This window comes from Armigeres subalbatus, chromosome 2 (assembly GCF_024139115.2).
Source record: "Armigeres subalbatus isolate Guangzhou_Male chromosome 2, GZ_Asu_2, whole genome shotgun sequence".
Taxonomy (NCBI): domain Eukaryota; kingdom Metazoa; phylum Arthropoda; class Insecta; order Diptera; family Culicidae; genus Armigeres; species Armigeres subalbatus.
Genome location: NC_085140.1, coordinates 194,611,634 through 194,626,555, shown reverse-complemented (window position 1 = coordinate 194,626,555; position 14,922 = coordinate 194,611,634). Strand labels below are relative to the sequence as shown.

The following is a 14,922-nucleotide window of genomic DNA, read 5'->3' as shown; positions in this document are numbered from 1 at the left end:
GGAGTATTTTTTATCACACGATTGAGTCAACTGTGCTTGTTGACAAAGCTCGCACCGGGTACTCGTCTAAATATCTATCGCTGTGACTGAGGCTGTCGAAACACAGCAAGAATCAATCCGCCCGTCTCGTCGTCAGTTTCGTATGTTGTTTGGTAGAGCTAAAGCATAGTCTACTGTCCATGTCAACGAGAGGCGATTGGACCTCCTAATGAGATTTTTCTAATGGGCGGCATCAGCATGGTGCCAACTTGTTCTCCTGTAAGGAACATCGGAAGAAAATGTACCCATGACGATGAATGAACCATATCAGTTCGTTTAAAAATTTCTGCATTCGTAGAAAGGTACAAGAAATAGCATATTAAGTGAAAGAGTGTAGTGCACTAATATTTCACAAGATTTTTGCACGTGAATGAATATATCAACAAAAATGACTTTAATGACGAATTTTAATATTTTCACACCCAGACAGACAGACAACAAAAAGATATGGTTGGATATATGTCAACAATATCGCACAATTTCATTAGGTAGAGATTATCTCACTCTCCCCTAAAGTTCAAATGTTTCTTCTGCCAAGCTACAGACCTAGAAACAACAACGACGACGACATGAAACGATCATCGTCGGCGCTGTAGGAGGATTTTTCTTTTCAGATTGTGCTTCTTCATACCTATTCGTTCTCCTTCCGCTTCCTCAGTTAAGCTTCCCAAGAGCTTGGAAAAGCCATCGATGTGGGTGAACCGGTGGTGTGTGTAGACTGTAGGTAGACGTACACCAGTGAGTGGGTGAAAATAGTGAATATGCTGTGTCGGCGGATATACCGATTGAAAGCGAAATGCACAGCACTGCCTGCGCTTGTTTCATTGAGGAGGGGTTCTTGCGAAATGATGATTTCATCTGAGCGAGCGGATTGCGTGCTTATTCAGAGTGATTTTGGTTGAGATTTATTTTGATGATTCCCTCGACTTTCATCGCTTAAAAAATATTTACGCATTAATTCATACTTTTGCGATGTTTTATATGAAAATTTCTGCCCTCAAAAACTTTGAAACTTTTTGTGCAACCCTTTTGACGTAGGACTTACGTCTCTCTTTACTATACCGGGTGTCATTTCAAAATATTCAAATCGACCGCGTTACGCTGTGTTGAAAGATTTTAAACGTTAATAGCGTTCGTCTCAGTGGACGAATTTCTGCGGTAAGCCCCTTGACAGTTCCCAAAGTCAATCGTTGCCTTAAAAGAAGGTATGCTCTAGGTATACTGGCAGCAATGACTGCCAGCATTATAGCAATGAGGAAATATTTCAGTTTTATAGCTTTTTGAATTATGAGATGTTTCACAACGTAGGGTTAAAAAGCGATGTATCCTAATAAAGTTATCAGTTAAAGTTGAACCGCCAAACCGTAAGGAATAAAGTGCCTTGAATACTTAAAGGTGAATTTTGTGGTGCCCAGTTTTCTCCGAAAGTGACCGTTGTGGATAGTGTCCGAACAATCCGTGTGTGTGACCCCAAAACCCGCCGGAAGCCACGATCCTGCCCTAACATCTTGGTGCCGTGACCAGGATACGGCTTCCTCCCAGAAAATCCGTCATCGCATTTCGGACTACGACGCTATCTGACGCCATCATTCCGCACAATTGTGTGCCCAGCGGCATTCATAAAATCGCCATCTTCCTGGACCCTATTGTGCTCCCGCGCCAACGAGAAGCTTCTCCAGCGTTCCTGCTTGTTTCATTAAATACAAGGCCTAATCTTATTAGGCACTCGGTACGTATTATTCCGAGGTGCGCAGAGACTTTCCGCGGGTGCTTTGAGATTTTTCCGATTTTTTTCCGGTCCTTCCTATCCGGTGTGGAGCTGCAGAAGTAGTGCCCGTCTATTGTTATCCAACAATAGCTAGCAAGAGACGACGTCATTAGTAGCCGCTTCCGCAGAATCGCCCGATGATCCGCTGTACCCGTCTGGATTTTTTTTTTTTTTTAGTTTTATTTATTTTATAGGCTCGAGGCGCCATTAGGCATTACAGAGCCGAAATCTTAGAAACTAATTATAGTTATAAAACATTATTTAGAGCTTTTACGGGCTGTTTTCTTCGGCCGTAGCTCCATAGAGCTTGATGTTGCGAACTGCGCCCGTCTTTGGCTTGCTTTGTCCTTTTTTGGCAGTGCGTCGATCATATCCGAAAGTTTTGAAATATTTTCCCTGAAGTTCTCCAACCCTAGCTGTTCTGCAGCTTCGTCAATCTCCTTCAAACGTTGCTCTTCCGCATCTTCTACTGTAACTGAAAACTTTGTTACCATTTTGTCCTGTTCTACTTGTGCTGCTAGCACCGTGTCCGTTTCATATTGCAAATTTTCTTCCTCTGCTATTTCAATTACGTCTTCCTCGATGTCTATTTCCTGCGGCAGCACTGTTCCCGACTCAACCACACCAGCATATGTTGTAGCATGAATTTTCCGTTGCTTCTGTGGACAAGAATTCCGTCTGTGTCCCTCCAATTGGCATAAAAAGCATTTTTCTTTTAATCCATCGTAGTATACCTTTGCTTCCCAATTCGAAATTTTCAACGCTGGAGGAATCTCGTTTTCAATCTCCATATATACTCCTCGTACGCCAGTATTTAAATGGTCTAAACCAAGTTCCGCTGGAAATTTTTCTCGAATTAGACGATGAATCTTTCCGAACGACCCGAGCACTGTAGTTAAATCCGAATCACCAACTTCCGGAGGAACATCAAACACTCGCACGTAATGGACTGTGATTCCTGCATCCATCATACGTAGCTCCACAACTCTGCCACTTGAATACTGAAAATTAACGACATCAGCATTCTGTCGCATTGCATCTCGCATTGGCATTTCAGACTTGAACTTGATGTTTAAGCTTCGGTCTGATCCCATTTTATAAACAGTCTCCATTTCTGCTAAGTCGGCATTTAACTGCTTGAGAAAACTGGCAATTTCGACCCATGATGGCCGTGGTGACCCAGACGGGAATTTCAACTTGACGGTGTTGCAAATTGTCCGTCCACTCATATTGCAATTAATTTCAACGAGCAGCGAAAGGAACACAGGCAATGGGCCGTATGAAAAGAGAATTGAACAATACGTAGGTATAGAAATAAAAATCTATCTGCGTTGGAGCACTATCCAGTGTCAGTGATGGATCCGATACATCCGACGGTGGTGAGCGCACGATTACAACTGACCCGTCTGGATAGCCGTTGCTGTTTTTTTAATTGAAATCCAAGGCCTAAACCTAGCCTTGAGAAGGTTAGTAACGCTCCAAGTTCTCTACTCCGTTTGTCCGGCTCTACCGGGTCTTTCTCTGTGTCGTCCAATCTAGTGCACGCGACGATCATCCTACTCCACAATGGCGGATGAACGTACGAGACAACAGCTCATCAATCGCCGAACTACGCTCACCGCTTCTCTGGGGAGAGCAGAACAATTCATCGAGAAATACGAGGCGGAACGGGATCGAGGCCAGGTGAAGCTCCGTCTAGAGAATCTTGATACCGTGTGGATGGGACTGGATGACGTGCAAACCCAGCTCGAGGATATGGAGCTAACGAAGGAAGGTATGGCACAAAACCTGTCTTTTCGCTCCAATTATGAAACCCGTTACTTTCAAGTAAAAGCTACCCTCCAATCTTATCTCCCCAATGTACCTTCGACAAGCGCAATCCCCCAAATACCACCCTCCGGGCTTTCCGGAATCAAGCTGCCAACAATTTCTCTGCCGGAGTTCGACGGAGATTATAACCATTGGCTCCCATTCCACGACACATTCGTTGCTTTTATCCATTCCAACCCCGAGGTTCATGACATCCAAAAATTCCATTATTTCCGTGCTGCCCTGAAAGGAGAAGCAGCACAACTAGTCGAATCGATCAGCATCAGCTCTGCCAATTATGCCATCGCATCGCTTGGCAAGCCCTAGTTTCCCGCTACGCCAACGACTACCTCCTCAAGGAACGCCACCTACAAGCCCTTCTCGACTGCCCCAGTATGAAGAAAGAATCCGCCGCTGCATTACATTCGGTAGTCGACGAGTACGAGCGCCACACGAAAACCCTTCGACAGCTGGGTGAACCAATCGATGGATGGAGTACTATGTTGGAGCATTTATTGTGACTTCGACTCGACGACGCGACACTGAAAGCTTGGGAGGACTTTGCTACAACCGCTGAAAAACCCGATTATTCTTGTCTGATCGAGTTTCTCCAACGTCGCATTCGTGTATTGGAATCAATGTCCGTAAACCGTCAAGCACATCCAACATCTAGCAATCAACCCATTATGTTTCGACGATCATCGTTCCATAAAACCGTTTCGCATGCTGCAGCTGAAACTACTCATCGAAAATGCCACTCCTGCGATCAACATCATCCGCTCTTCCAATGCCCACGGTTCGAAAAAATGTCCCTTCCCAATCGACTGAAAGTTGTGAATGATCAACACCTCTGCCATAATTGTTTTCGCCAAGACCACCTTGCTCGCAATTGTCAATCGAAATTCTCTTGCCGTCATTGCAAAAGGCGACACCATTCACTGCTTCACCCAGGCTACCACCCACTCGAGAACGATCATCCATCCGCAACATTACGCACCGTGCCTTCAACTTCCTACACACCTAAGCCTCATCAGACAAGACACAGTAGTAAACAACAAACGAACACCCCCATCGATGAATGCTGTCACTGCTCAGACTACCAACTCATCACAAATATCAAACGCTAATGTTTTGCTGTCGACGGTCGTGCTGATGGTTGTTGATTGCCACGGACGAGAGCATCCAGCGCGAGCATTATTGGACAATGGCTCGCAATCCAATATCATCAGTGAACGACTATGCCAACTTTTGCGGTTGAAACGGAATAAAATAAGCGTCCCTGTGTTTGGTGTCGGTGAGTCTTCCTCTAGTGCAAATCACTCCGTCACTACCACTATCCGATCGAGACACTCTGATTTTGAGATCAATCTTGGCTTTCTCGTTATGCCCCGTATTACAATCGATTTGCCCGTAATATCCTCTCCGACGAATGATTGGCATGCACCCAAAAACCTACCTCTTGCTGACCCGTCTTTCCACAAAACCGGTGCCATCGACATGCTTCTTGGAGCTGAACACTTTTTCTCCTATGTGAACCCCGGTGGCCGAATCGAGATGGAAAATGGTCCCATTCTCATCGAAAGCGTATTCGGTTGGATCGTTTCCGGAAAAAAACCAAATACTCGTCAGTTCGCCCCCGTAGTATGTCACGTCTCACTTTCCGATCCTCTCCATGAAGCACTGGAGCGTTTCTGGCGCATCGAAGAAGTTGACAACAAGCAAAGTTACTCGGTGGAAGAACAGCAGTGTGAATCTCACTACGTTTCCAGCGTCTCCCGCACAGCAGAGGGAAGGTATATCGTCCGTTTGCCTCGTCATATCAATTTCGATCACATGCTTGGTGAGTCGAAATCTTCTGCCCTTCGTCGCTTTCATAGCCTCGAAAAACGGCTGAGCAAAGAACCCCGTTTGAAAGACGAATACCACACATTTTTAGCTGAGTACTTGGAACTTGGCCATATGAGGTTTGTCCCGCCGACCGAAGCCGATCCCCCTCAGGTCCACTATTTACCTCATCATGCCGTACTAAAAGAAGCCAGTACCACTACCAAAGTACGGGTGGTGTTTGACGGATCTGCCAAAACATCCACCGGTTACTCCTTAACGATGCCCTTCAAGTAGGCCCAATTGTCCAAGACGAACTTCTGACCCTCGTCCTTCGATTCAGACAGTATCCCATCGCATTAGTCGCGGACATTGCAAAATGTACCGCCAAGTATTGCTGCATCCTGAGGACACTTCCCTACAGCGAATTCTCTGGCGATTCAATCCGAATGAGCCAGTGGCCACATATGAGCTGCAGACAGTCACATACGGACTCGCACCGTCATCTTTTCTGGCCACACGCACTCTACAACAGCTTGCTGCGGACGACGGTGATACCTACCTACTCGGTGGACCTGCTCTGAGGAAAGGTTTCTATGTGGACGACTACATAGGGGGAGCGAACACAGAGGAGGAGGCAATACAAACCCGTGAGGAGCTGGATGAGCTGCTTGGCAGAGGAGGATTCCAGTTAAGAAAGTGGGCATCGAACAATCCTATCGTTTTGGAAGGCCTCGCACCATCACAAATTGGAACCCAATCAACACTGAAGTTTAATCATTGCGAGCCCATCAAGGCACTGGGTGTCTGTTGGGAACCCGGCCCGGATCAGTTGCTTTTCGAATCTACTATAGTCTCCGGTGATGGCTTTCCCACAAAGCGATCCATTCTTTCAGCCGTCTCAAAACATTTCGATCCTCTTGGGCTCACAACACCTGTCGTCATACGATCAAAAATGTTGTTACAGGAGCTTTGGTTACAACCCTGCGGATGGGACGACGAGGTATCCGACACCATACGAATCAAATGGGAGAACTACTCCATAGACTTACCGAAGATCACTACCTATCGTGTTAACCGTTATGCATTTTTGCCGAATTCCACTGTGCAGCTGCACACGTTTGCAGATGCATCCCAGCAAGCCTATTAGGCCAAACACAATTGGTACGTTTGCGTGCGTTTTGACAGTTTTTCCATGGGAAAACTGTCAAAACGCACGCAAACGTATCAATTGTGTTTGGCCCATATGGCGCTTGCGTTTATGCTCGATCCACCAACTTCAGAGGGAAAACAAATGTAGAATTGATAGCATCAAAATCTAAAGTTTCCCCCTTAAAACGCATTTCTATTCCCCGGCTGGAATTATCCGCAGCTGTTCTCGCTACACGGCTGCATAATAAAGTTCGTCTAGCTTTAGACATGCCTGTATCAGAATCTCACTTCTGGTCGGACTCTACTGTGACACTCGAATGGCTACGATCGCCCCCCTACACTTGGAACACCTTTATCGCCAATAGAGTTTCCAAGGTCCAAACCGCGACGCAGGGATCCAGTTGGCACCATGTCGCAGGAAAAGAGAACCCGGCGGACCTTCTTACAAGAGGAATGATGGTTGATGATTTCCTCGGCAGCACGCTGTGGCATCATGGACCATCTTGGTTAGGAGCACCCGAGATTGAGTGGCCAATTATGACACAACAAAGTAGCACAGCCGAAGACATCCTCGAACGACGCAGAATGGTGGCGACGATCCAAAACAGGCCAGAAGTCAACGAAGTTTTGGCACCTCCGTGTCATATAATCGCTTGATTCGAGTAACCGCTTCTGTCTGCGCTTTTCAAAGCTTGTCGTCGCAGAAACGCATCAACGTCATATTCCGATTCCGAAGCAATCCTGCACCCGATAACCGTTGAAGAAATGTCCGAAGCCCGTATGAAACTCATCAAGTTGGCCCAAGGTGATGCGTTCACAGAAGAAATAAGGTACTTGGGGAAGGGGAAAGCCGTATCCAAACATTCCAACTTGCGCCTTCTGTGTCCATTCATCGATCAGCAGGGAGTTCTCAGAGTTGGAAGAAGATTGCGTCTATCCGATCAGCCATACTTGACCAAACATCCCATCCTTCTACCTAATTCCCATCCACTTACACGGTTAATTGCCACACATTACCACCTCAAACTTTTTTACACGGTGGCGGCCGCGTCACACTAGCATCAATGCGCCAAGACTATTGGCCAATACAAGGAAGAAGACTACTCAACAGCATCGTACGAAATTGCTTCCGTTGCGTTCGTGCCTCGCCCGTTCCCCTCCAGCAGCAAACCGACCAGTTACCGCAGCAGAGAATCACAGTCAGCAGGCCATTCTCCATCACTGGGATTGATTACGCTGGACCAGTCTATATCAAACCCATCCACAAGCGTGCATTACCAACCAAGGCATATATCAGCGTTTTCGTCTGCTTCGTTACCAAAGCGGTGCACCTGGAGTTGGTGAGTGACCTGTCAACTGCTGCATTCCTCACCGCTTTGCGGAGGTTCATCGCTCGCCGTGGATGTCCGTCGCACATACATTCCGATAACGGAAAGAACTTCGAAGGAGCCCGCAATGAGCTTCACGAACTGTATCAGCTTCTGCAACGAGAGAAAGTATCCGGAACAATTACCACATTTTGCGCAAACCAAGAAATTCAGTGGCACATGACCCCACCGAAGGCCCCACAATCCACCGAAATGTTAAAAAAGCGATGTATTCTAATAAAGTTATCAGTTAAAGTTGAACCGCCAAACCGTAAGGAATAAAGTGCCTTGAATACTTAAAGGTGAATTTTGTGGTGCCCAGTTTTCTCCGAAAGTGACCGTTGTGGATAGTGTCCGAACAATCCGTGTGTGTGACCCCAAAACCCGCCGGAAGCCACGATCCTGCCCTAACACCCCTCAATCGACAGATTTCAAGTATGCCTTCCATGTGTATGCTTGATAAGACCCGGAAAACTTGTTTCAATAGGCATGAAACTGTTTTCAATGAAAAACATTGAGATCAAGGGAACCTATAAATATGGGTACCGCATAATTCTTGCATCATTCCATTTCCACGTTCTGATTGGTGCAGACACCAGCGAATGAGCAGCCGCTGGGTCTGCCGAGAAGCCATAAAATAGCGCAACACGATTTATTCCTTTCATTCTGACCGGGACAAGCGAAGCAACCATCGATTGAACAGCACTCACACCTTTTAGCAGGGAATGAAGTCTGCACCGATCGCTTTTTCGGCTCGACACCATCGAAGCGACCATCATCAGCCGAAACCTAGCCAGGACATCAGCAGTCCACCCTACAGACCCGACAAAGCAGCAATGCTGAGCAGATACCGGCAGCAGCAGCAGAGTCGAGCCGAGACCGGCCGGCATCGGTGCTGAGCCGAGACAGGCTGAAGAAAAGCCACATGATGCAGCATGTATGTATGTCCAAAAAACAAACGGTTCTTCAGAGGGCCAATAATAGAGATCAATATCAATGCTTTCAATACCCTTCGGGATAGAAATTGTACTTGGGTGCCAAATCCAATATTCTAGAGATAAAATTTTATGCGTGATTTTCATAAATAGCGTCAAAACTAACAGTGGATAATTTTTCTGATTTAACCGCAAAGTGGACGAAGGACTTCGCTTGATCATGCCTTTAAAGATTCATAAAATGTCCAAATCTCTCACATAATCTTATTTGGATAAAAAAAACACCGATAACAGCTCAAACATTAATAAACTATAAATCGATTTTTCATCAAATTTTGGATTTTTTGGCATTGATAAAAAAATATGTAGATAAACATTGTTTGATACTGACCACACACAAAGCGAACGTGACTGAATGATCGTCCCATGTTACCAATTCTAAATCTTATCACCCGAAATCCCATTTCCGGGTGTTTCCTTCCTTCTACTACTAACAATGTTGTCTCAGGAAAGAACACGTACTTCCCACCTGAACTGCAATTCTAAGCTCGCTTGCCCGGCTTATTGGTCTGTATCTAGCGAAAAGTCCCGTTTGGAAATAGACGCCAGCAGCGAGCAACAAGCGTAAAAAAGAAGAAGCCCTTCTCGAACGCGTTGATGATGATGACGCTTTGGCTGACAAAGAAGCGGGATACAAGACACTAGCTGATTGGCCCACCAATTGGGAAGCAGAGAAGATTCAAAATAAGATATAAAAGAAAAGTGCATTCGCTCGCAGAGCATTCAGTCTTTTTTATACCATCACCAGAAATTCGCGGTTATTTGAAAAGATCGTTTTCTTACTTTTTGCACTTAGCCGAAGCAAACAGCCTTTTTCAAGGCTCTAAGAGTTAAAAATAATGTTCTCCTTCAGTCGCTATCGCACGGATTAGAAGGCCCTTCAGTGGAAGGGCTGAGATACAGTCTACATCCCCTGCTGAGCCAACTTGTGGTTTATTACAGGCAGTCCTTCAGTGGGAAAGTTGCCACTGTCGAGGCTAATATTTCGTGACCGAACAGATACTTCCTGAATTTTTTTTGATGATTCTTGTTCGAGGTAGATTTGATTTCTGTGTCGGTTTGATGAGAAGATTTTGCTAAGGAATGGTATGCAACGCCGATTATTTATCCAAAATAGTTGATGTGAGAAATTTGGACATATTATGTATCTTAAAGGCATGGTCAATTCAAGTCCTACGTCCACTTAGCGGTTATGTCACAGACATTACCCACTGTTCGTTTGTACGTCCACGCTTTGTTGTACAAAAAGAGCCGTCGAAAAAACGATGGTTTTATGAAGATTGGATTTTGTTTGCAAATTGACTTAATTTGTAGATGACTCAATACATGCATAAGCAATATGGCTTTTCACTTTACGGAAAAGTTCATTCCCGCATGTAACACATGTTTCGAAGTGATTAATTCAAATTCCCAACACATCTTACTACTAGGCCTAGCTTTGTCTGCCCATGGTTGCATTGATTCTATTCGTATTTCTCTACACGGCAGAAATTCTAATCACACCTTCGAGATGGAAACAAACCCACATTTCGCAGCACGATGAGATTAAAGCTAATATATGCACGGGATGGTGAACGATGAATTACACATCGTTCTAGAATAAACTGTGAAATTGATACTTTATGTTATGCTAAGCCTCAGAAATAGTAATCGGAGAGCTATGGTGTATGCAAGGGCTCCTAAATCAAGAATAATGATGATACTGATATTTTTTGTTTCTAAAATTAGTCAAGCGTATCCGTAATGTGTGTGAATTTGATTAAATGGGATAAAAAAAACAAATGGGGAACAAATGGACCGATTTACCTCTAATCATGCGTCTTTTCATTCACTAAATCAACATCAGCCAATCCACAAATTTCACTTGGGTGCTTCTGTTGCAGGCGATCACACGATGACTCGCGCGCGGGAGAGCACTTTTTTTATATCCAGCAAGGTAGATCCATATGAGTAGGTCTTTACAACCTCCAACAGCTATCAAACGATTACACGAACCTCCCGAGAAAATTTCACGTTTCACCGTTGAATGCCTGGCCCAGTCTTGTATGGGGAGGAAGAAAGATTTCACTTAATTGCTACTGGCGCCAACATCGGCCACTCGGTGATTTTCATTTGAAAAGCCAAAGACACCACCCACACGAATAAATACTTACAGCGCACAATGGCGGAAACCCGGACAAAACCTAAAAAAAAAAATTCGTGCGTATCGCGAAACTCGCCCCGTTGATTTCTAGAAAACTATAACTAACTAAGGGTAAAAATCAGTTGGTGCCTTTAGATATTTGTAAAACCATCATACAATGTGAATATGGAAGTATTTTTGTATTACATAATGAAATTAAAAGCAAAATACAAAAAGTTAGCGATATGCCCTTACCAATTGGACACAAGCGCAGCGAGCCTGCAGCAGTTGCTTCCAAATGATATGGAAAATATTAAAATGTAATTCACACCTGCTTAAATTGACTTTTGTTGGTTTTCCATTGCCAAGCACATCAGGATTTGTAAGCTTTTTATTATGGGATTGATAAAATACTAATGAAGGGCTATGAAACGTCTTTAGTAACGGTGGAACGTATTGCCCAGGCACTTTTTGATATCCATTTTTTCACGACTTTCCAAAAAAGCTTTATTACGTGCTCTCAGTAATATTTTTATATGACTACTCAAAGGCAATGCATTTGCGACTTGTTGGACTACCAAATAACACAAAGTTTGCATAAATTGCGTTGAAAACTGAAAAGTTTTTATAGGTATTGCCTTAGGGGGGGCATATTATACCGTCTTACCCTAAATGAAGAAAATTTGACTAAAGTTTTTTCGGGAACGATTCGGAACGATCTGGTATCATGAATCAGTGGCGTAGCCAGAAAATTGGTGGGGGGGGGTTTCTGAACAATTTTCTTCGAAAAAAAAAAATTCTTCTAAACATTGTGTCTCTGGGGGGGGGGTTATGTCCAAAACGACCCCCGTGGCTACGCCACTGTCATGAATTGAAACCTATTTTTGGTATACTTTCCGGTGGTTAGTGTGGTGACTTGCTCCTAGCTGCTCCAAAGCTGGAAATTGACTGCTGCAATATTAGAATGAGGACGCTGCAAATGCTTCGGACCTTAAGGTTTGCACCTCCAGAAGTACTCGAGTGGCATGGTATATGTTGGATAACAATTCTAACCTCAAAATGAATTTAGCGTCCCAAAATTACTCTTTGGTGAAAAATACGAGCAACGTATTAGGTTTTGTCTGGCATTTGTATAGGGGCCCGCCACTGTACAGCGGCCTCATTCTGACAGGCGTTTATGATTCTGCTACCGACGGTGATTATGAATGGCAAAACATACTTTTGTATATAAACAATGAAGACGGATCGATAAAAATATTAAAAACGATCCGTAAATAACATCTGAATGTTCCATAAAACGCTACCATAAATCCATAAAATAGTTTAGGAGATTCCATAAAGAATAATTTTTCGATCCATAACTAAGCTAAAATTTAGCAATTAATAGAAAAATATGTTCCATTAACATGGTCAAGAAAACAATACAATTCTTGCTATTTTCTCATAAACGTATGACTAAATGATCCATAAATCTTTGGAAAATGATCCATAAAAAACTATATACACTGGATTCTGTTTTTACACGATTTACATTTTCTCAATTTTGCACTCATTCTAAATGTTTAACGTATATTTATTATCATGTGATTTTTCTTTGATTTATTCTGGATTTTTTTAAACATGTTGCGAAGTGTTTGGATGCAAATTGAAGTCACACGATCAAAAAGTTATGGTTTGTGCAACTTCACTACAAATGCTCAAACATGTTCGGCGAACCTTGACTCCACCCCCGACAACTCAAACCAAAATCAAACCGTTCTCGGGTACTTATTCAAAAGGACGTATGTGTTTTTGTAAACAAAGATTCAAACGTCGATTCATCGAATCTGATGGCACTCCCATGCAAACCAACACCACCAACAGGTAGCCGAAGGCTTCCCCAACCTGTCTGTGGTGATGGTTTGCGTGGGAGTGCTATCAGATTGGACAAATCGACGTTTGAATCTTTGTTTACAAAATCACATACGTCCTTTTGAATAAGTACCCGAGCGTTTTAATTTTTTCCAACCGAGCCGCCAACTGTCAAATGGTTGTTCGAACAACTTCACACACGTTCAAACAAAGCAGCAACCGAAGCGTTTTCTTGGGGGCGGAGTCAATGTTCGTCAAACTGCTTGACTGGTGTATACGTTGCATTACGTATTAATCCATCAAGAAATCTCGTGAATTATTAAATAAAATGTATGGTATTTGAAACAAATTCACTTTGATATTGAAATTATAATTATAACAAATGATACGATATGGAAATATGCCTATTTTTCCGATTTGTTTTAAAGAAACAAATGATTTTAATTGAGGAACATATAGAAGCATGTACAAAAAAATCTTTTCAGAAAAGTAAAAACGTAAAAACTGGAAGAGATTTCAAAAATTTCTTCAGTGGAAGCTAGATAGCAAATGTGAACATGTTTTGAGACACTGATAGACTACTTATATGCATGTATGTATGCGTATGTGTGCAAATTCTGAAATTTATTACCATAAAAATGTCTATCATTTTTAAGGTATTAAACAAGTTTAGTTTTACCAAATTAGGCATCCATAAGGCGAAATATATGTTATTATTGAACGCTATTGAGTTTCGCTCAGATCAATGGCCGATTTAGTTAGTTCTGGATTAATTAATATCGAGGTCTCTGGAAATTACGAGTACAATATATGCAACCAGCGTTACGATAGTTACTAAACATGTCACAATCGCTATTCAATCCGACGAACGCCTTATAGATAGGCAGCATGAAGCACAGTGTGTTATCATTCGTTGAGTTGTCACTCAACCCATGACATCCGCCTTTGAGTAGGCAATTATTTTGTCAATTTCACGGTAAATCGCCGTGGGAAGCTGAGTAGTTTTATCTCGTTTTAAATACTGGAGTCTGTAAAAAAATCCTTATAACTAGGGTAAATGATGTATCTTGGACAAGCGCAGGACATTCATTGGAAGATATATCGAGATTGAATAGTATAAAACAATTGAAAACCACTAGGTTCATCCAAATACATAACCTATGATTAGTCTTTTGTCTCCATTGCCCAATTTTTGAGTAAATTACGTTTACTAGGTGTAAACTGTGATATACTGCGAACTGAAATATTTTCTTTTTGGACATCAAATATATATAATTTCGACATGGAAAATGCATATATTTTGGACAGAGTCATTTTCTCCTAATTTAAAAATGGCCACCTACAGATCTCAATGGTATGACTTTCCTACACGTATCCACATTCATTTAAATGCATTTATTTGCTTAACTGACATAGATTAAACCAGAAATTAACATTGTTTCGCAATCTTATCGATATCATTGAAAACAGCCTGAAAGTTGGCAATTAATGGTTCATCCATGTACTGTACATGGGGTGACCAATATATGTCTGATGAATAAAAACATAACTTCATTTTGGTCACTCCTATTTCATCCGTCTCAAGTTCATGTTAAGGACATAGTTGGAGGAGTACCACGATGGCAGTCAATATGGCACCGTACCTTCCACGGGCCAACCCCACACCTCCCGCACTCCTCTCCTACCAACATTCGAATGCATCGAACAGCATCGAACAAAAGTATAATAATCAAATTACTAACCTGTTCACAGCATATTTATTCACTTCCCGTGATAATGAACATGTCTCTTCAAAGAGTCCTATGAATTTCGGCTCGAATTTTATCGTAAATCAGCAGTTTCGTGCCAATTTAATAGCCGTTATCGATTCGGTGGGCTTATCATTGCACTTCACTTCTTATCAAAGGACATAGAAAAATCAAGTTTTTACTCACTTCTCCGCACATGAGCAGCCCGAAATGTTGATAGAATGCAAAGTAAACATCACTTTTTGAA

The 14,922-nt window shown here is 42.9% G+C and overlaps 3 protein-coding genes across 3 annotated transcripts in view; all 3 read left to right on the top strand.

The window, feature by feature from the left end:
- Nucleotides 1–14,922, top strand: part of LOC134211452 (melatonin receptor type 1B-A-like) — a 272,782-nt gene that overhangs the window by 10,751 nt on the left and 247,109 nt on the right. The window lies entirely within an intron of this gene.
- LOC134209466 (uncharacterized) lies at nucleotides 4,454–5,737 on the top strand. The gene has a single exon (XM_062685450.1). It carries the CDS (start codon nucleotides 4,454–4,456, stop codon nucleotides 5,735–5,737), a length of 1,284 nt encoding a protein of 427 aa, XP_062541434.1.
- Nucleotides 5,820–6,590, top strand: LOC134209465 (uncharacterized). The gene has a single exon (XM_062685449.1). The coding sequence runs from the start codon at nucleotides 5,820–5,822 to the stop codon at nucleotides 6,588–6,590; it is 771 nt and encodes a 256-aa protein (XP_062541433.1).

Excerpts from the sequence above, each read along its gene's own strand:
- LOC134209465 (XM_062685449.1), top strand. The coding sequence starts at position 5,820 with ATGTACCGCCAAGTATTGCTGCATCCTGAGGACACTTCCCTACAGCGA.
- LOC134209466 (XM_062685450.1), top strand. The coding sequence starts at position 4,454 with ATGATCAACACCTCTGCCATAATTGTTTTCGCCAAGACCACCTTGCTC.